The sequence below is a fragment of the Neophocaena asiaeorientalis genome, unplaced genomic scaffold (assembly GCF_003031525.2).
Source record: "Neophocaena asiaeorientalis asiaeorientalis breed wild unplaced genomic scaffold, Neophocaena_asiaeorientalis_V1.1 scaffold123, whole genome shotgun sequence".
Lineage (NCBI taxonomy): Eukaryota > Metazoa > Chordata > Mammalia > Artiodactyla > Phocoenidae > Neophocaena > Neophocaena asiaeorientalis.
In genome coordinates, this window is record NW_020173666.1 from 14,065,903 (window position 1) to 14,087,647 (window position 21,745).

Here is a 21,745-nt window from a genome sequence, read left to right on the forward strand (position 1 = left end):
TGTGGAATATTAGGCGATATTAGTGTATTGCTTGGCTCTAGTACTACATGGTGCTATATTTATAACCCGTTCTTATCACCATATCTGTGACTTTTAAAGCATACATGGCCCCAGAAGTCATCACTCGCGCCAAAGGAGAAGGCCACGGGCGTGCGGCCGACATCTGGAGTCTAGGGTGTGTCGTCATAGAGATGGTGACTGGCAAGGTGAGCAGAGCCTGCACCGGGGGCAGGGGGACTTGAGGAGGGCACTTTACGTTAACGGAGCAGTAATTGTGGTCTTACTATCATTATGAATACTGTGGACACATTTCCTGCAAAATAGAGAACATGACCTGTCAAAAGATAAGTAAGTTAAGACAAGTGACAAACTAGGAACCAAATATTTATAAGATACATGACTTAGAGAATTCCTCAGAGGAACAAAAAAAAGCATAATTCTCAAAACACAGAATTAAGCAGCTGTGAAAAGAAACAGGAAGTTGAAAACTTACATCTCTACAAAGACTGGCACAAGAATGCCCATATCACCTTTATTCATAATTGCCAAAACTTGGAAGCAACCAAGGTATCTTTCAAATGGATAAACTGTGGTAATCTACATGAAGGAATATTGTACAGCAACCGAAAGAAATTGGGCCATGAAATGACATGGAGAAACCTTAAAAGCACATTGCTGGGCTTCCCTGGTGGTGCAGTGGTTGAGAGCCCGCCTGCCGATGCAGGGGACACGGGTTCGTGCCCCGGTCCGGGAAGATCCCACATGCCGCGGAGCGGCTGGGCCCGTGAGCCATGGCCGCTGAGCCTGCGCGTCCGGAGCCTGTGCTCCGCAACGGGAGAGGCCACAACAGTGAGAGGCCCGCGTACCGCAAAAAAAAAAAAAAAAAGCATATTGCTAAGTGAAAGAAACTAATCTGGGGAATTCCCTGCTGGTGCAGTGGTTAGGACTCGGCACTTTCACTGCTGAGGGTGCGGGTTCGATACTTGGTCGGGGAACTAAGATCCTGCAAGACTCGAGGCATGGCCAAAAAAAGAAACAAGCCAATCTGAAAACACCATGTACTGTATGATTCCAACTATATGACATTCCAGAAGAGGCAAAACAATAAAGGCAGTAAAAGATCAATGGTTGACAGGGCCTCTGGGAGAGGGAGGGAAGGACAAATAGGTAGAGCACAAGCGTTTGCAGGGCAGTGAAACTGTTTTGTATGATGACATAGTATCTGAAAGTTGATCTTCTGATGAAGATCCCACTAATGAAAAATTATACAAATATACAGAGGCACAGTGTGTGGGGGGGTGTAGCCATTACTTATAAAGCAAAAAAGTTAGAAACCTCTTAAGTGTTACTAGTAGGAAATTATTATACAGCTATACCTCACAGCTGCTGAAAATAAGTGCTTAGTAACTATTAGCTAATATTATTTCTATTAGCATTAACATAGAAAGATGCCCATGATATCTGTTATTTCAGTCAAGCCATGCATTAGAAAAAGAACAAGTTCTCAAATTGAAGAACATATATCTCAATAACTAAACGATGGTCCACAAATTAGAATGCCATACAAACTCAGTCCTTTCCCCCATGAATCTAATTTCCCTGTAATCATAATAAAATAATCTAAGCTTTGCAAATTATCAATAATTTGATGCCGATTATTCAACAAGGTAGCATATTAAACATCCCTGTATGATAGCTGTTGAATTTTGTTTGATTGACATTTTTATATTATTTTATATGTTACATTTTTTTATTTACATGATGATGGCATCTAGATAATACTGGACTAATTGGACACCTAAATGGGGTAGGCAGACTATGCTCACCACCTGGTTTTGTAAATAAAGTTTTATTGGCACATGGTCATACCCATTCCTTTATCATATTATAGCCTAAGGCTGCTTTCATGCTACAGTGGGAGAATTGAATAGGTGTGACAGAGACCATATGGCCTGCAAGCCTAAAATAGTTACTGTTTGGCCCTTTAAGTAAAAGTTTGCCGGCCTCAATATGTGTCAACACTGAGATGCCTAAAAAGAGATTGGGCAGTTGCATTTCTGTATGGCCATGTAGTATTGAAACCTGATTTTTTTTTTCTGTTTTTAGAGACCTTGGCATGAATATGAGCACAACTTTCAGATTATGTACAAAGTGGGAATGGGGCATAAGCCACCAATCCCTGAAAGATTAAGCCCAGAAGGAAAGGACTTCCTTTCTCACTGCCTAGAAAGTGAGCCCAGGATGAGGTGGACGGCCAGCCAGCTCCTCGACCATTCCTTCGTCAAGGTTTGGCAGATTGCTGTGTAGCCCTCTCCTTGTTTAAGTATTTGAGTTTTGATCGCATCTGGCACTTAAGGAAATTTGGAAACTTAAATATAAAATATCTATATCTGAAATGGGAAGAAACTAAATGTATCATGCTGGGGAATTTTGTATGCTTTTTCTTTTGGAAAATGTTCGTCGAGGTTCTCCTCCTTGATCCATTTGGATGGTTTGAGGTGCACTTGGGACTATTAAATGGAATTTTAAATGGGACTGGATGAAAGGCACAATTTTCCCTCTTTTAGAATACACAGGTTAGTAACAACAAATCTCTACTGGGAGAGTAGAGACAGGGGAGTAATGACTAAGCATTATGGTAAGAGCTGTGATAATGGTATATATGCCATGTTGTAGGGTCACTGAAAAGAGGAATTTAATCCAGTCGGGTAATCCCAGCTATTACTCTTTTTATTTATTTTTGGCTGTGTTGGGTCTTCCTTGTGGTGAGCGGGGCTACTCTTCGTTGAGGTGCGCGGGCTTCTCATTGCGGTGGCTTCTCTCGTTGCAGAGCCTGGGCTCTAGGCACGTGGGCTTCAGTAGTTGTGGCGCACAGGCTTAGTTGCTCCTCGATATGTGGGATCTTCTCGGACCAGGGCTCGATCCCGGGTCCCCTGCATTGGCAGGTGGACTCTTCCCTGGTGGCGCAGTGGTTAAGAAAGTCCCTGTTAACTTTCTTTAGAGTGAGATGCCTGAGCTGTTTGAGAGGGTTTAGCCAGGTCAGGAAACGCAGGGAGGAGTATGGCGGACAGAATGGAAGAGACATGGAAAGGCTCACTGCTAAGAGGGTAAAGCACCCAAAGAACTGTGTATCGGTACATACTGATGGAGTACAGGATGTGGAAAGTGGCAAAACATAAGGCTGGGAAAGTAAGCAGGGACCACATGAAGGGATTTCAGTTTTATTGTAAGCATGACATGATTAAGTTGTGTTTTAGAACAGTCACTCTGGAGGTGAGAGACTAGCTGGGAAGCTGCTGGGTTGGGAGTGGGAGGTCAGGGGTGAGTCACCAGCCGTATATAGGAGTGAGAATGGCCATGAGTGAGTAACTGATGGGATGTGAAAGGTGCGTGACGGGGAGGAGTCCAGGACGGCTCCCGGGCTCTGGCTTGTGTCACCAGGTTATCAAGATTCCATTTGCCAAGATAGGTAAAGAGGGCATCTGGTTGAGGCTTGCGTCGGGAGATGATGGTCTCCTCTTTGGTAGATTGAGTTCGAGGCGTATTTGGAATATCCGTTGGGGGATTTTAGACAGGCATTTGGATATTTTGGACTGGCACTCGAGAGAACTGGGATAGGATACGGATTTGAGAGAGAGAAATATTGCTGGGAGAGCATTTAGGGGAGACATGGAATGAGAGTGGAAACCTGGAGAAAACATTTACAGGGTCCTGCAGAGGAGCTCCTGATACAGGAAAGGAAGATTCAAGAGAGGGGTCACAGTATTTCTGGGTGAGTGAAATTAAGTAATCAATAGCTGGATATGCTGCATAGATATTAGGGATTTGTAATTAAATAAAAATGTATTTATTCTTTATAAAGTATATAAGCAATTTTTATTGACTTGATATTGTACAAATATGTTCTTTTTTTAATGTATTAAGCCCTTTTTTAAAAAAATTTATTTATTTATTTTTGGCTGTGTTGGGTCTTCGTTTCTGTGTGAGGGCTTTCTCTAGTTGCGGCGAGCGGGGGCCACTCTTCATCGCGGTGCGCGGGCCTCTCACTATCGCGGCCTCTCTTGTTAAGGAGCACAGGCTCAGTAGTTGTGGCTCACGGGCCTAGTTGCTCCGCGGCATGTGGGATCTTCCCAGACCGGGGCACGAACCCGTGTCCCCTGCATCGGCAGGTGGACTCTCAACCACTGCGCCACCAGGGAAGCCCCACAAATACATTCTTAAAAATGCTTTCAATAGTCAATTCATAGAGCAGTAACTTAGCACTGACATTTCGTTGCATTGATTACGCCTTTGCTCTGTGCCAGGCACAGTGCTGGGAGCACCAAGATGCACTGATTATGACTTACCTCTGAATCTCACATGTGGCACGAATAGGGTTCAGCTCTCTCCTGCCTTCCTCACAGGTTTGCACAGATGAAGAATGAAGCTAATCGCTCTGTGGCCTAGTAGTGTGTGTACTCGGAAAATTCTCTTAATCACTACTGTATGTAATATTTACATAAGGACTGTGCTGAGAAGCAGTATAAGCCTTTTTAACCTTCCAAGACTGAAGACTGCACAGGTGACAAGCGTCACTTCTCCTGCTGCTCCTGTTTGTTCGACGTGGCACGGGGCCCTCCCGCGTGATGGTGTCCACGAGGTAAAGAAGCTGCATGTTAAGTGCCATTACTACTGTACACGGACCACCGCCTCCGTCGCCTCTGTTTCTCGGGTGACTGAGAACCGTGACATCAGTGTAGTATTTTTGACCTTTCTAGGTTCAAAAGCAGTCGTAGTGTTATCAGGCGTCCTGGGCCTTGTTGATCTCGTTTGTCGAGTGCACTGACTGTGAAACCTCACCTGTTGTTGTTGGCAAGCCACGGGTTTGTTATGCAAAAGGCTGATTCATGAAATTTAAGAAAAAGGTTCTTTTTTCAATAAATGGTTTATTTTAGGAAAGCTCAGTTATATTGTCTTTAATGGTTATCAGCTTCAGAGCCAACACATTATCTGATACAGAGGTCTGTCCTTGTCACTCATGTGTTCCTCAACAGAAGGGGTACAGTCAAGTGTGCGGAAGGTGGGCGCTGGGTTAGGAGTTCCTTTAGGGTCTAGAATCTCCTTGCTGCAAAGGGAAAGAGAGAAATGAAACAACACTAAGGATGGAAGAGGCCCTTTTAAATCTTTGTATATTAACTGCACGTTTATAACAGATAAAAGTTTAAGCCTTGTTATCACGTGTTGGCGGCTCGGTTTATTTTCATATCAAGATGTATAGGTGCTGGGTCAGTGTAAATACCGCTGAATAATCTCTTGACAAGAAAGCATCTTTTTCAGAATGTAAATATTTCAGCAGTTAGTTTTCTAAAATAGCCCAAATTATATGTCACTGATGGTGTTCTTTTCTTTCTTTCTGCTATTAAATTTTTTTAAAGATTGACCGTAAAGCTTCCTGAAATCTTTTTAGAAGATATCTGACTCATTCCTTATACATAGCAGCTGACTCTGGACAAGTAATTTCTCAAGCAGGTTCTGTATTCACCTTCCCTCCAGAGTAGTAGATCCCCTCACATAGAAATTAATGTCCTTGAGAAAGCTGGCATCACGGAAGGATTTGTACAGACACTTAGATTTTTTTTTTTCAGTAGAAATTTTTTTCAGTGTTTTTAAATGGCTTTTTGAGGTGTAATTTACCAATATGTAATATTTAAAGTATACAGTTCAGTGATTTTTAGGATAGTTACATAGTGTACAGCCATCATCATAATCCACCTTGGAACAGTTCCATTACCCCAGCAAGAAAGCTGTTGTCCATTTGCAGTCACTCGTCACTCCTACCCCCAGCCTTAGGCAGCCACTGAGCCACTTACTGTCTCTATAGATTTGCCTGTTCTGGACATTTAATATAATGGTCTTTTGTGTCTGGCTTCTTTCACTTAGTATGGTAATTCGGAGGTTTATGCATGTTACAGCATTGTGTTAATACTTCATTCCTTTTTATTGCTGAACATCATTCCGCTGTATGGATACGCCACGTGATTTATTTCTTCAGTTATTATGAATGATGCTGCTCTGAACACTTGCATACAGGTCTTTGTGTGCACCTATATTTTCCTTTCTCTTGAGAGTGGAACTGCTAGCTCATATGGTAAATCCATGTTCAATCTTTTAACAAACTGTCAAACTGCTTCCAAAGTGGCTGCATTTTCTTAATTCCCAACCAGCAACACAAGAGAGTTCTAGCTTCTCCATACCTTTGTCAAAACTTAATATTGTCTTTCTTTCTGTAATAGCCATTCTAGTAGATGTCAAGTGTTATCTCATTGTACTTTTGATCTGCATTTCTCTGACCATGGTGAGCATTTCTTGTGCTTGTTGGCACAAGAAATTCATGTATCATTCATATATCTTTTTTGGTGAAGTGTCTGTGTGAATCTTTTGCCCATTTTTATATTGGGTTATTTGTCTTCTTATTGAGTTGTGAGAGATTTTTATATATTCTGGATACAAGTCTTTACTAGACATTTGATTTGCAAATGTTTGTTTTTTCCCCCAGTCTGTGGCTTTTCACATTTTTAATGGTTTCTTCTGAAGTACAGAAGTTTAAAATTCTGAAGTCTGGTTTATCAACTTGTTCTTTATTGCATGTGCTCTTGATATCCTATCTAAGAAATCATGACTTGACTCAAGATCATGAAGATTTACACCTATAGTTTCTTCTAAGAGTCTTATAGTTTTAGCTCTTATATTTAGGTCTATCATCTATTTTTAGTTAGTGTTTGTGTATCACATCAGATAAGGGTCCAGGTTCATACTTTTGCATGTCGATATTTATTAGACCCAGCATTCATTTGTGGAAAAGACTGTTCTTTCTCCATTGAATTGTTTTGGCATCCTTGTTGAAATCAGTTGACTATAAATCTAGGGGTTTATTTCTGGACTCTCAATTCTGTTCCATTGATCTATATAGCTGTCTTATGTAGAACCACACTGCCTTCACTAACATAGCTTTATAGTAAATCTTGAAGTTGGGAAGTGTGAGTTCTTCAATTTGGTTCTGCTTTTTCAAGATTGTTTTGGCTATTCTGGGTCATTTGTATTTCCCTATTAACTTTAGGATCAGCTTGTCAATTTCTGTTCTCCCCCCAACCCCCATCAAAAAAAAATCAGCTGGGAATTTGATAGATTGCATTGAAAATGTAGAACAATGTGGAGAGTATTGTTATCTTAACAATATTACGTTTCCCAATTCATGAACAGGACAGCTCTCCATTTATTTGGATCTTTAATTTCTCTCAGCAGTGCTTTGTAGTTCAGTGTACAATTCCTGAACTTTTTAAGTCTGTTTCTAAGTATTTTATTCTTTTCATGCTATTGTGAATGAAAGTATTTTCTGAATTTCTTTTCAGATTGTTCATTGCTAGTATATCAGTACAGTTGATTTTTGTATACTGGTCTTTTATCCCATGGCCTTGCTGAACTTGCTTAATAGCTCTAGTAGTTGTTTTGTAGACTCCATAGAATTCTCTACATATAAGATCATGTCATCCAAGTATAAAGACAGTGTTTCTTCTTCCTTTACAACCTGGATGCCTTACATATTTTTTCTTGACTAATTGCACTGGCTAGATCCTCCGTCCAGTACAATGTTGAACAGCACTGGTGAGAATAACATTCTTGTCATGATTTTGACCTTAGGTGGCAACATTCATTCTTTTAATTTATGGTGTTAGTTGTGGGGTTTTGGTAAATGCCCTTTATCAGGTTGAAGATGTTTCCTTCTTTTCCTGGTTTACTGAGAGTTTTTATCATGACTAGTTGTTCGATTTTGTCAAATGTTCTTTCTGCATCTATTGAGATGATCAGATGATTTTTGTGCTTTATTAATATGGTGTACTACATCAGTTGATTTTTGGATATAAGCCAACCTTGCATTCCTGGGATGCATCCTAGTTGATCATTCTTTACAATCCCGTCTTTGTATTGCTATTGCAATTTGTAATGTTTTGCCTCTGTATTACATGAGGGATATTGCTGTGTAGTTTTCATTTCTTGTGATTGTCTGGCTTTGGTATCAGGATAATGCTGGCCTCATACAATGAGTCGGGATGTTTTCCTCCTCTTAGAGATTGTGAAGAACTGGTATTACTTACCATACTTCTTTAAATGTTTGGTAGAATTCACTAGTGAAACCAACTGTGCCTGGGTTTCTTTGTGGGAATTAATTAATAATTCAGTAATACTTTTAAGTTCTGTAAGGTTTGTAGTGATGTCTACTTCTTTAGTCCTGATTTTAGTATTTTGTGTTTTCTTACTCAGATCTTTTCAGAGAATCAATTCTTGTTTCATTAATATTCTTTATTGTTTTTCTGGGTTCCATTTCATTTTTTTCCCTCACACTAATCTTTATTATTTCCTTCTTTCTGCATGCTTTGGGTTTAATTTGCCTTTTGTTTCGTTTTGTTTTGTTTCTTAAGATAGAAGACGGTGAAGGTAAAAATTATTGTAAAAATAATCCACAAGACCATTTCCTTTTATATATATAGTTTACAAATAAAGCATGTATCTTGAACATATTGTAAGGATAGTTAAAAAACTGTAATGTAAAAGCAGGGGGTAGATTTTCTTTTTTCTTCTAAAATAGCAGCCTCAACTACTGACATTATATTCTCTAGAGTGAGGTCAGCAAACCTTTTCTGTAAAGGGCCAGAGACTGAATATTCTTGACTTTGCAGGCTATAGGATCTTGGTTGCAACTACTCAACCCTGCTGATGTAGCATAAAAGCAGCCACAGCAACACGTATATGACTAGATGTGGCTGTGTTCCAATAAAACTTTATTTACAAAACAAGCAGCAAGTGGGTCTTAGTTTGCTTAATGCTGCTCTAGATCACTAAGCAAAATTAAGAAACATCATTTTCCTAGGCCAGTAGAACTTATACAAGAGTATAAGCTTTCAAAGGCCATGTGTAATGCTGCCTTATTCATGTCTGTATACTGCCGTGAAAAGGCCATGTGTAATGCTGCCTTATTCATGTCTGTATACTGCCGTGAAAAGGCCATGTGGAATGCTGCCTTATTCATGTCTGTATACTGCCGTGAAAAGGTGAACTATTCACCCCTCAGGTCAAAACTGAGGCCGGGTGGCTGTGTGCTCACAGGGCTGGCTCCCGTGGGCTTGTACACAGGTGCTGAAGGCAGCTCCAGGAGGAGTCTGAGCTGTGGCTGCTCAACAGTGCACGTCTGCCTACACAAGGGCAGCTCTGGCCCTTGAAGCATATGCCTTTTTTTCCCCTAGTAAGTGGAGGATCGCATATTTTTCCAAAATCAGTGAGCTTGTTCCTACCAGCGTGTCGAAGCAGGTAACTCCCTTATTAGCTGCAGTGTCTAAAGTCACTGCCTTGCAAATCACTCATTTAACGGCATGATAGAAACTTCTGTGCTGCTTGGAATTTTTCACCCTCCCTGTAGCCCAACAGCCTGTTAAATTCCCAGCCTCATCCTGATTCAACATCAGAAGGGTCACCAATCTTCTGCTCTGGGATGGGTCCTCTAGTCACGTGCTCCAGCAGCCTGCCATTTCATCACATCACTTTTTTTCTTCTTGAGTCAACTATTATAAATTCTAGAGGCACGGCTCTTTCCCTATATTAGGTGATTTTTTTTCTTATCCATTTAAATCATTCCTGTTTGACTGACGTCTTCCCAACACATGTGCAGCTTTAGTGGTTTCCTACCCACCTTCCAAAGGAAATTATTACTATTCAGCAACCGTAACTTTTTGTTCATACTGCTTACCTCCTTAAAATTCAAAAGAACACAGTTGCCAGAAATTTCAAAACTCTTTAGTCACTCCAGCATGTGAAACAAGACTGTATGAAAAAAATATTAAAGGTAAAAATTGTATGAGTCGCACTCAGTGAAAAGCTTCACCAGTACAGCCCCAGGAGATATTTTCTAGATACTGCGAAGATCTAAGTAAGGGCTTACTGTCGTTTTTTTAATCAGTTCATAACCTTAATATTCAAATAGGACAAGGCTGCAGGGGCTGAGGAATGCCTCCTTTGGAACTGCTTACCCTTCACTGGAGAAACGCTATGCTTTCTTCACTGATAGCTGAAGTTTAGAGGGTTGACCAATTTTACTCTGGCCTAATTGTGCTTGAGAAAGATTTTTATTTTTACTTCAGGACAGGGAGTCAAAAGAAGACAATTGAAAGTCGATTCTTAAGGCCTCTGAATCAGTGTCCCTTCATGGCTGCTCACTGTGACCCTGTGTGAGGGGCCCAGGAGCCCGCCCTGCCCCCGCGGAGGTGACACTGAGGGGACATACATTAGCTATTGAGGTGAAGTTCTGATATTCTGCTCTTTCTGACCAAAATAATGGTCATTTCCAACAGCTGAATGTCATAAACAGATACCAGTTGGTGGCAAATGCTGTGAATGGTCTCAGATGTCACAGATCAAGAGAAACGGGAGTGTGCGCTCAGTCGCCTCCTGTGAGGTGTCCGCCTGGCGTTTTGGATGCCAGTGTAGCAGGACAGGAAGCCTCGGGGCATCAGAAGCGCTTGGTTTGCATTTAAATTGATTGGAAGCTCTGGAAATACTCAAAACCCGTGCCAGGGATGCAGGAGTGTGAGATGCAGCCTCGGAGAGCTCGGGGCACCCGCTCGTTCATAGTTGCCAGGTCCGGCGCTGAGGCTCAGGTGACCCGGTGAGGGCCGAGGCCCTCTGCCTTCTGTAGGGGGTCGGGGTCGTTACGGAGGGCAGAGGGACTGGCCCTGGGAAGACTGCTTGCTTGTTTGTTTGGAGAAAGACCGGCTGCCCTGGCAGCTCAGCCCCGTCCCACCCCCCCGTAGCAGGAAGGCAGGGCCAGCGCGGCAGTGAACACGTGCGTTCCAGCTTCTTTATTTTGTGCTCTGTAAACAGCGCGCTGGAACTGCACGGTTAAGGCGTTGGAAACACTGTTGCTGAAGGAGGTGACACTGAACAGGACAACCTGAGTGACGTGTCACAGAGTAAACAGGAGGGTCACACTGGTGGGTGCCCTTCCGAGAAGCTCTAGGGCAGGAGGGGCGGTACACGGCCAGCTGCAGGCACAGTCGGAGCCCACGCTGCTTCCGCGGCAGGAAAGAGTGGCACTGGCAGCCCTCCTGTGTCACCCGGCAGACTGGCGGTCGCCAGAGGGTTTGTTCTTCCCGCTCTAACCCGGCAACCCTGAGCAAAGTCTGACTAGCGCTTTAGACAGTGCTGGATGAAACCTCTTGTTTTGAACAGGTCCCTCCACGGATGCCTTCTCGCTTCTGTCCATGTTTACAAGTAAGTTCTTAAAGCCTCCGAAAGCCTAATCTGTTTGGCTTGGGGACCAGCCAGGCCACTGTTCCACTCCACCAGGAGAGAAACCGGAAACCAGCGGGGTCTGGTGTGTGTCTGTCACATCAGCTCTTTCTACGTTTTGGCCGCACAGTTACTGGATATTACATGTAAATCACTGTCCTTCAGACCCACTCAGCATATATTAGAAAAACACATTCATCAGTAGCTACTGTTTTTTTTTTTTTTAACAAGGGTTTCTTTAGAGAATACAGCAGCCAGGAGACACTCCAGTACGACTGTGTGATCCTAGGAAAAAGGCAAACTGTGGTCTCTCTTCAAAAGGTAAACAAGGTGGCCGACTAGCCCAGAACGGGCATCCGCTTTTCCTCCATGTCAGTCACAGAATCAGTCCACCTTCCTTAAACTCATCTCAGATGGTTGGTGTTTTCTAAATAAAGTCCCTTTATGGGCTTGGTTCCTAGAAGAAGTGCATTAAACACCCTGCCTCAAAGCTGCAGGTCTCGGACATGGCCCTTAACACCTGGGAGGACCCTGCACTGATCTCCAGTCTGCAGGAAACTTTGCATTTTTCTCTTCCACATTGGGTTTCGGAGCAGCCTCTGAGCAGGGCTGACCTAAGCTGCCATGGGATGGAGATGTCAGACAGGCAGGATGTGATGCTTGTATTTCATCCCGCACTGCTCGGGGACAGAGAGCCGGCTTCGCATCCACAGGTTTTTAATCCTTAGAAAAGTAAACGCCCTGGGAACCAGCACCGTTCTCTGCTGAAGAGATTGTGGCATCGGCAAGACCTGGACAGGGTGAAGGGATTCGGGGAGGGGTGCTTGTCTCTGCCATTACGGTAACAGGCAGGAGGAACACCACATCCCTGTACTGCCAAACGAAATGTTTTTTCATGGAGGGAGCTGAACAACTGAAACGCCGTTAGGATCTCTCCCCAGCAGCCCACGCGCTCTGGTTTCCTAAGGAGAATGTTTTGCCCGCCTTCCTCCAACCTGGACCCTTACGTCTGCACTGGTGAGCAGCTTTGTTTGCTTCTTATGTTTTGTGTTTGGTCCCAGAGCCAATTCAGGTTAAATGTCCGTGGGTCCCTTTTATGTTCCAGGAAGAAGGAGTGGCTGTATGTTATCAGAACTTAGATTACTGCTGTTGACTGGGAAGATGACACGGAGGAAAAGGACACATTTTTGGACACTCCAAGGTAATTTCTGAGCATTTTTGAGAAGTAGCAGCATGGAGGCAACTTTCTAAGCTTTCCCCCTTATTTATGTAATGCTTTAGGAGTCTTAAAATGTGATCACATATACTGCTTCATTTCATCCTTGAGACAACCCAAGAGGTAGGTGTTATCACCCCCATTTTACAGTTGGGAAAACAGAGGTAAAATGGCTCGCACAAGGTCTTACAGGGACTTGGCTGCAGGGTTCCGTAAGGGTGAACCTTGTAGCTCGGAGCACAGCCAGCGCTTCTGGCTGCTCTTCTCTGTCTTCTCCCACGGAGCTAGGAGACCCCAGGGTAGAACGGCCCAGGTGTGAGCCAACACGCGGGAACACGGGTGCACACCTGAGGTGCTTGTCCCCGGGCTGCTGCCCACAGAGCTCTGCGTTTGCGGGGAGGCAGCGTTTGGAACTGGCAAGCGGCCTTATGCACGTGGCTTCCCCACCCCGCCCTCGGGGACTCCAGTAGGAGTCCACTCACCCCAGCCTCACCGACACTCTCTTCCCACAACTACGCCAGGACGTTCCCCTTTTCACTTCTGCAGATCTGTATCAATGGTCCTGTAAGCAGAGAGCTGCTCTTAAACCCTCTCGTAACTTCACTTGTGCTTGGTAAGCGCTCAGTGACTAAGAGCAAACGTGGGACATGATTCGGAATAGAATAAGCCTTTAAATAGTATTTGGCCGACTTTTATATGGGACCGTTCATCCCTTCTTACATAATCGCAGCAAAATAGGAGGTAAGTACCGGGTGGCATGGGGCAGTCCAGGGAAAAAGGCTGCTCCAGTTCGGCGCACGTTCCCGTCAGGCCCACCCAGCGCTGCGGCGGCGTGGCCCGGGACGCGTGCTGTGTGGTGTCTACTCGTTCTCCTCCGGAAACGTCACTGCTTTTCTCTGTTCTTCTGCCTCTGGCGCCTGTTGACTGACAGCAGTTTGCCGCAATCCTGCACGTGGACCGTGACTCCCAAGACCGTCCTAGATGCCGAGGAGCAGGGCTCTTCCGCGTCGTGGCAGTCTGGGCTTCCAGAAGCAAAGCAAAAGCCCGGGGGGACCACGTACCACAGTGTCTGCTCAGCCTGACCCTGCTTGGAGGAGCTCCTGGGCTCCGACGTGGTCCTCTGTTAAAGTGAGCCTGCATTTGTTTGGGGACCAATTTCTGCTTGCTACCGAGATGAGCAGAGGCTGTAAAGTCACCATCTCTCAAATCGCTGCAGAACGCCCAGGCTTTATTTTAATGCTCGGCTTCAAGACGAGGTTCTTCAGGAAGTTGGGCACATCTTCAGGACTTCGGCCGCAGACTCCACTGCAGGGAGACTGGGGAACCACCACCGCCTCCCAGGGGCCCCGTCACCATGTCCTGCGGACACGGCTCAGCTGGCCTCCTGGCTCCTGCCGTCTCCACGCAGACACTCGCAGGCTCCTGCGTTTGCAGACCCACCTCGTCTAGCCACCCTGGCCCACGGGCCCTCTTCCCCCCCAGACCCCTCCTGTGAGCACCCTCCAGAGCACCGTGGTCCAGACTCCAAAACGCAAGGCAGGGGCTGAATGGAAGGAGGGAGCGGGCTGTGTGAACACACCACACAGGAGCCAAGCACTTTAATTTTCTTTTTTTTGGAGGCATAATTTAGTCATCTTACCTAAAGTGACTTGCACTCTGTCTGTGGCAATCCAGGGTTACAGAAAACTCAGCACCAAAGGATGGACGGGGACTCCCCGAGTGTTCCCCACGTCTGCCCTCCCCCTGCACCTCAAGTACCCTCCGAATGATCACACTCACCGGCACCTCATCCTCGCTCACACGTGTTCCTGCCCATCGCACGTACACACACAGACTCACACGGAAAGAAAGAGAACCAAAGCCCACTAAAGCACGGGGGGAAAGGATTTAAGCACATTTCCTCCCCATCTGGCGCTGAGACCATGCCCCTGCCTCCCCAGCAGGGGCTCACCCAGTTTCATCACTGGGTCCCTCCAAGGATGATGGCAGCATCCACCAGTCCTCCAAGGTCCCCTTTGGATGGTGGTGCATCCTGGGTCAGTCGCTGTGTTTCTTCTGCTTGCTGTCCATGTTGCCGTAGGCGGAGCCCTTGTCAATTTCTGTGACACCAATCATCCATCGGACCCCCATGGAAGCTGCAGAAATAGGAAGGGCAGGTTAGGAGAAGCCCGCAGGAACTCCGCTGTGATTTGCCCGATGGGAACCAAAGAAGGGAGCTTTGTAAATCTCAAGCATCAGCTGAGAGCTGGCTGACTTGGGTGCACTTCATAATCCCTGCCTCAGTTACCCTTGAGCATGGGTGCTGGGCTCTAACCAGACTAGGGGACATTAAAACAGAGCAAGGCTGTTCCGGTGGCAAGTTTTAATCCTTCTGCACTGGAGGTGAACAGAACGTGGTGAGCCGTACCCCGCTGTGCCCAGGGGCTTGCAGAATTCCTCTGCTTCCTATGCCGATCCCTAAGGCAAAGAGGACTCTGGTGATCGCAGTGCAGTAACTTCCAAGCACCCTTCAGCAAGGCTTAATGAAGGACATACCAGGCCCTGGGCAGTGCAGCAGCTCAAATTCCCGTTTAGCGCCCAGCATGTCCCAGCATTGCTTTTGGTGCAAGTTTTAGAGCAGCAGACAAGCAAAGTCCCTGCCTGCCTTTTCTCCGACGGCAGGATTTGGCCCAAACAGAGAAAGTGTAGGACGCACACCAGAGCCCGGTTTAACCGCTAGGAGACTGGAAAACGCGGTCTAGAGCACAGAAGCTGCAGTTAAGCGCCCCCTCTGGAGACGACAGACACGGCGAGCTCCTTGGGCGCAGGGACCACGTCTGTCTCAGTCACCTTAGTGTGCCGAGCACCGAACACGGGACCTGGCAACAGTCTGTTTACAGTACGCGTGTAAAAGTGGATAGATGGGGAGCGGCTGAAACTGAACTGGCAGACCAGGGAGCCGACTGGGATGGAGAGTCCGCCCAGCGTATGGGGCTCGTGGAGCCCACGGGTCAAGTTACAGTGGGCTGCTTCTAGCCTGGGGCCAACTCCAAACAGGCTGGGACATGAGCCCCTGCCCCAGCATTAGAACTCTGTTCAGTGGAGTTGATGACGTTGTGGAGAGTGAACCTCGGACTCCAGTGCAGAAAGGCTTCCTGAGGGGACCAAGACACAGAGTAATTCCGGGCAAAGCGTAGCAAGGCTCGGGCTCACGGGTGATGAGGTCTTGGGGAGACAGCAGTCACTTCCTCCAAAGCTGGAGACGCCCCACGTCTCCCAGGGAGAGTGCTGGGCTTCTGCTCACCACACACCCGGGCAGCCCTCCCCAGCCATCATCTGCAAGGAGCGCCAGCTTCCTCCAGAGGGCGTGGTCTGCGTCTTCGCCTTCCTGCTACTGCACGCAGAAAGGCTGGGTCCAACCCTCCATCCCCATCCCACTGGGGGCCTGACAACCACAGCTCCCCTGGACACCCGGCCAGCCAAGCTGCACACTGGCCGTGTACGGTGGTAACTGGCTGCCCCACTTCAGAAACAAGTGGCAGTGCCCAGGGAAGCTTGGGGCTGTGGAGAAACGTCAGTCGTTTGAAACAACATACGGGTCAAATAAAGCCCGTAGGGATGAGTGAAAAGACTGAATTACCCAACATCTCCACCCAGTGCAGGTGGCAACCGAGGAGACGTACCCACACTTACTTCCCCAAAAAGGCCTGGACCCACTTTGAATAGCAAAGAGCCTTGGTTGGCTCCTGCTAGGACCCAGGAAATCGTTTTCTTGCTGATGAGCGTCCCTGGCGGGGCTTGCAGGCGCAAGGGGTGCATGCGCACGGGGAGGGGGCGCCCGGGCGGAAGCCCTCCAGGCTGGGGTTTCTGGGCCCGGCTCGAGCTTCTGCCTGTCCACCTGCGGGATCTGCAGCCGGGCCTTGTCCTCACAGACGGCGCGGTGCCCCCCGCTCCTCCCTGCCCCTTCCGCGATGCTCCCCCCGCCCCTGCCCAGGCCCCGCTGGCCCCGTACTCACCCACGAAGAAGACGAGGACGAAGCTGGCCAACGTCAGGGAGGAGCCACTGCGGACCACGTTGACGAGGAAGCGGAAGAACGGGTAGAGCAGCAGCGAGGCCCAGAACAGCCAGTTGACGAGCGTCCAGGGCCGCCGCGGGGGCACCATGGGCGTCCCGGGGAAGGTGCCCGTGCGGGAGTACTCCTCCTGGAGGGCGTCCTGTGGGCAGAGGGCCTCCTGCCCTCCCGCCGCCCGCCCCCGGGCCCCCCAAGCCAAGGGGTGGGGGTGGGGGGGTCTTCCAGCTCGACTCAAATACCCCAACATCCTCCCAGGGCCGACAGCGCGCTCGCCGAACAAAGAGCATCTGCAGCCCTGCTCGGCTGGCTCACCCCGTCGTGGCCCAGTTCTGCAGGGAGTTAGTTGAGTTTTCTGGAAAATAAGCGTCCATACACCCAAACCTTATACCTTAAGCGCTTAATTTTCCCTTTAACAACTTGAGATAGAGATGTCTAAAGTACCTGTCTTACTTGTCTTCTTTCCCAATCAGGATGTACTAAATGATGCGAATTTCTGACCACTCAAGGTCACAATTAAAATGAGTCCTCAAAGGGCCGCTTTGGAAGGAGAGCCCCTGGCCCTTCCTGGGCACTTCAGGGGCTCTGCCCTGCGGCCCCTTCCCGGCTGCCCCTCCAGCCTGGCGGGTCTCAGGGAAATCACATGATCAAGCAATTGTTGGACAAGGTATCCCGTGCGGGGGGCTCCCAGCCTCAAGAGGTGAGGGAGACACAGCCAGTCGGCCAGAGGACTTCCCAGGAAGTGACAGTGACGTGTGGATGCCCAGAGAGATGGCACCTAACCTGCCAAGGCCTCCCATTCCGCCTCCTGGCCAGAACCTGGGTGACTTTTCTTATCCCAGCAGGGCCATCAGGAGCCTGGTAACTAGGTAACTGGGGTGCGGTGGACTGGATATTTGCACCTGCCTCCCTGAATTCCCACACTGAAATCTTAACCCCCCGAAGATGGTGGTATTAGGAGGAGGTGCCTTTGGGGGGTGATTAGGTCATGAGGGTGGAGCCCCCATGAATGGGGTTAGTGCCTTTATAAAAGGGACCTCAGAGAGCTCTCTCAGCCCTCCCACCATAGGACACAGCAACATGGCAGGCTGGGACCAGAATCTGACACCATGCTGGCACCCTCACCTCTGACTCCTGATTATCCAACCTCCAGAAATGTCAGCAGTAAGTTTCTGTGGTTTATAAGCCACCATGCCTGTGGGTGGCACTTTGTTACAGAAGCCTGATTGGACTAAAACAGGAGGTGATACTTTTGTGCCTTAAAAAAAAACACCAGCTTTACTGGGGTGTCATTTACATACCATAAAATTCGCCCATTTAAAAAATGGGCAAGTTTTCTTGAATTCTTTTCCTTAATAGCCTTGATAGTGCTGTTCTATTGTAATGTTACAATGGGGAACTGAAGATGCTTTTTCTATCTCGTTTCCAGTGAGACATTTGCTAAGCCAAGATTTTTTATCTGTAACCTCTAACAGGAGGGAAAAGTACTCCCTTTTCTAGGAGTCAGCAGGATTCTGAACTTTGTATTCACTCCAGAGTTTTCTTTTGCTCTGGTTTCATTAGAAAACTAAACCTCACCCAAGACCCCCACTGCTCTCCAGTGACGTGGTGGCCACTGTGACTCCTGCCAGCCTCGCGGGCTCCGTCCGTGTGACTTTGCCGGGTGGGACACAGACGCCTGGCTCAGGGCCAGACGTCAGCTCCAGCAGCAGAATGTTTACGGCCTCTCTGGGCTGTGTTATTTCTTTTGTAATAAAGTCCGCCTGTCAGGGAGGGGGACTTTGTTAATGATGCCTCCATTTTTTGGTATTTCCTAGAAAGAAACAGCACCCCAAAAGTCTACAGGAGCAGGAGAACCTGTTGACAGAGGACAAGCGCCCTGAGTCCACACTGTGTGCGGCTGCCACCAATGGACTGGACGGGAGGGCACAGAGGCCGAGTGACCCACGTACAGCTGGACCGACTGGGCTTTCCCAGCGTTCAGCTCAGCAAAATAAAATTTCTCTTATGACCCTGGGTAGAAAGGGAAGAAAAGGAGAGGAAAAAGAAAGGGGGTGGGGGGGACAGAGAGAAAGAGCTGGTGCCTCCTTGTGTCAACAAATCCAGGCAGGGGGAGCTTTCTGGGAACAGCCCTCCCAGGCATCAGCCAGGGCTCAGGCCTGGGAGTGTGTTGTTCGAAGAGGACCGTGCCTTGGGGCCAAGCCCACCACTCTTCCAAGGCGTGTAAGTGTTACACTTTTCCCTCAGTGTAAGCGGAAAACCCACCGCCAGCTTGAAAACCTCTTAATTCCGACTCCTGAAGGAGTCAAACGCGGCCCAGGTGGACCCTTGTGGGCCTTCGTCCTGCTCACGCTGGTGATGTTTTAGAGACCAGACAGGCAATCACACTGTGGACCCAGAGCCATCACTGCCAAAGAGAGCACCCACACCCCCCCAAGAATATTTTGCCTTCAGACCAGCAGCGGGAAAGTGGACAAAGGGCTCTTGGGGCCATAACTCCCTCTTTTGTCCACTACACCCATGAAATAGTCCTCCATTCTTTCTGTGAAGGCCCCTTTAAAAACATTTTGCGACGTTTTTTTTCCCTGTCGCCAAGTAGAGCGTCGGCCCTGGGGTCATTAACATCCAGGGCGTGAGGTCTCGCCCGGTGGGAGAGGCTCACGCTCCACCATCAACTCGCGGAGGTCCCAAAGCACCACAGCTGCCGCTTGAAAAGGACCCTTAGATGGTGCAGAGCCCACCCCGTAGCACCGACCTTCTCCTGGTAGAGCTTGTGCAGCCAGGCCGCGCACCTGTCCTCATCTTCTGGGACTTCTCCTAAAGGGATCCGCCTGCCAAGCAGAGAGCAGCTAGCAAGGAGGAGGCCCGTGCCGGGTGCCCCGAACACAGGTTCAGACTAACAATGCTTGCCATCCTTCAGCTTCTATTTAGGTAGTAGTCTAGATCATGTGGAAGTGAGAGGGTAATTCAGTTGACTGAAAAGAGGGGAAATCCACATCCACATGGGGGGAAATACAGGCCCAAGTGCAATCACGGCCCACGAGGGAATGGCCCAGAGCCTGATTCAATGACTCAGACAAAGACCAGTCAAGGAGGACACCTGCCTCTCTGTGCTCCCTAGCTTGGAATATAACACACAAGTGAGATGCTGCTGAAATGTTCTCCGTTTGCTTGGAGGCCTCTTTGTAAATTACAGATGCTCTTTTCTGTGTCTGTTTCTATGGAGTAGACACATCCTCCAAGAAAGGGGGTCAATGAAATAAACTCTCACACTCAGTCTCAAAAATGGCTGCAAAATACTGTCTTTCGTTTGTCAGACCTGAGCTCTTTGATGAGAACGAGCTGGTGAGAGAGAGTCACCAAGTGTCTGGGAAGACGAGAGCCCTCACCTACTTATGTACATCAGTGCACGAGTCTCTGTTAATATAAACATGACTGTGAACACATGCCATTTAGTACAGACTGCAGACAAGAAATTATTAATACGTTCATACAGTCCCCTGGAGGAAGGTCTGCGGGTCATTTGTGATTTATCTATTTTGGGATGGGCGCCCTATTTTCTGGAAAGGAAACGAAGCCAGCTTACCTAACGTATAAATCTGCGTGATATTTCTTTCCGTTTAGGACTCCCAGCAGTGTTGGATTTTCATTATTTCTGAAATTGAGTGTACAGTCATATACAGCTGAAACTATAAAAAAATAAAACAAATACAAAGCAGTATATAGCGTGTGAACCCAATTTCATTTTGTAGATACACATATTGGAAAAACAATAATTGAGTTGCTAGCTGATTATCTTGGAATGAAGGGACTACTAATTTCTTCTTCATGCTTTTCTATATTGTCCAAATGTTCTACGTTGAGTACATACCACGTTCCATCATCAGAAAAGCACACAGCTTAGTAACAGAACACAGTTACTACCAAGGTCAGATGGCCCATCTAGATGAGGTACTACAACAGGTATCAATATTTAAACAAATATCAATAGCAAGGTAAGTCAATCCAAAGAGTACGATCTAAGGAGGTTTCTGAGTTACAGTAGCAGAACCATTCTATGTGCATTTTTCCCCTAGAAAAACAAGACAGCTATAAAACTAGAATAAGATACTGGAAACTTCCTGGGGGACTGAAACATGGCTTAGTCAGTTGACACGTAGCTGAGAAACAAACAAGAATGTGTCTGCCAGCTGGTGAGTTAACCTGTCAGTGTACTCAAAGTTATGTCAACATTCGCTGCAGCCCCAGGGCCTGGCCCAGGCTCCATGGATGCTGCTTGGATGGCAGGATGGCAGGAGGACAGGATGTGTGAAGGAACAGTGAGGGAAGAGCAGGGTAGAAATACGCAGTGGAAACAGACGGCCCCTCCTGCAGAGTCAGTAAGGCAGGACTGGACAGTGGAAAGAACAGAATTTCTGCCGTCAGTCTGGGTGCGAATCCCAGGGCCACCTTTTCCCAGATGCGGGATCTTCTCTTGAACAGCCCACTCGGTCTCCCTGAGCCTAGTTCTCCCGGAGAATGGGACTCGGGACGCTAAATGTCAGCCCTTCCCAAAGGTCCCAGCACATCGTTTGTGTCAGTAGACTTCACTGAGAGCTCTGCATACCTGCAATTACTACCGATCGAGTGAGTGGGGTGATGGGCGGGTAGAGAGTCACTTGGTCTGGCTGGGAACGTGAAAAACCAAGGTTCAAAACCACTGTCCATTTGCCTGCCCACCACGTGGGGTCCACAGGGGGTGCTCTGGCAGCTAGAGCATGTCTTAGCCAAAGGGAGAGGGTCCCTCTCGCTGACCTGCTGGAGTGCCGGCAGGTAGCTTCCCACCCCTCCACCGAAGCAACCGAGACCACTCCCCTGTCCTCCCCGGTGGGGAGGGGTGTCCCCCTCCCTAGGAAGAGTGAGGCTGGGGGAGAATAACCTTCACGTTTAGTACATCGTCCAGCCATTTTAAGCACAGAATTACGTAGAGTGAAAGGCCTCAGGCTGCATGGGGTGTGGCTGTAGAGCCCCAGGGTGTGAGAGCCCATGTCCGTCAATGGGTCTCACACCTCCTTTCTTCAGCCTGCCCTTGCTTCCAGCACAGGGGGTGTTACTTCGATTAATCAAGGATGGGGCTTCCCCAGAGAACAGCCTAAATTTGCACAGTTCCCTCCTTTTCCAGAGA

At 47.6% G+C, this 21,745-nt stretch overlaps 2 protein-coding genes across 9 annotated transcripts in view; one reads left to right on the forward strand and one right to left on the reverse strand.

The window, feature by feature from the left end:
* MAP3K4 (mitogen-activated protein kinase kinase kinase 4) overlaps positions 1–4,938 on the forward strand; it is a 109,203-nt gene extending 104,265 nt beyond the window's left edge. For all 4 annotated transcript variants that reach the window (XM_024747942.1, XM_024747944.1, XM_024747943.1 and 1 more), the window contains 3 exons: positions 100–206; positions 2,107–2,286; positions 4,404–4,938. In XM_024747942.1, coding sequence (XP_024603710.1) covers positions 100–206; positions 2,107–2,286; positions 4,404–4,424 — 308 coding nt within the window. In that variant the 3' untranslated portion in view covers positions 4,425–4,938. The remainder of the gene's footprint in view (positions 1–99; positions 207–2,106; positions 2,287–4,403) is intronic.
* AGPAT4 (1-acylglycerol-3-phosphate O-acyltransferase 4) overlaps positions 4,906–21,745 on the reverse strand; it is a 118,635-nt gene continuing 101,795 nt past the window's right edge. For 2 of the 5 annotated variants that reach the window (XM_024747949.1, XM_024747948.1), the window contains exons 6-9: positions 20,168–20,270; positions 19,337–19,412; positions 16,528–16,726; positions 14,116–14,667 (exon numbers count right to left, since the gene is read on the reverse strand). In XM_024747949.1, the coding sequence (XP_024603717.1) occupies positions 14,570–14,667; positions 16,528–16,726; positions 19,337–19,412; positions 20,168–20,270 (476 nt within the window). In that variant the 3' untranslated portion in view covers positions 14,116–14,569. Of the gene's footprint in view, positions 5,105–14,115; positions 14,668–16,527; positions 16,727–19,336; positions 19,413–20,167; positions 20,271–21,745 lie in introns of those variants that run through there. The other 3 variants (XM_024747946.1, XM_024747950.1, XM_024747947.1) reach the window with 3 other exon arrangements.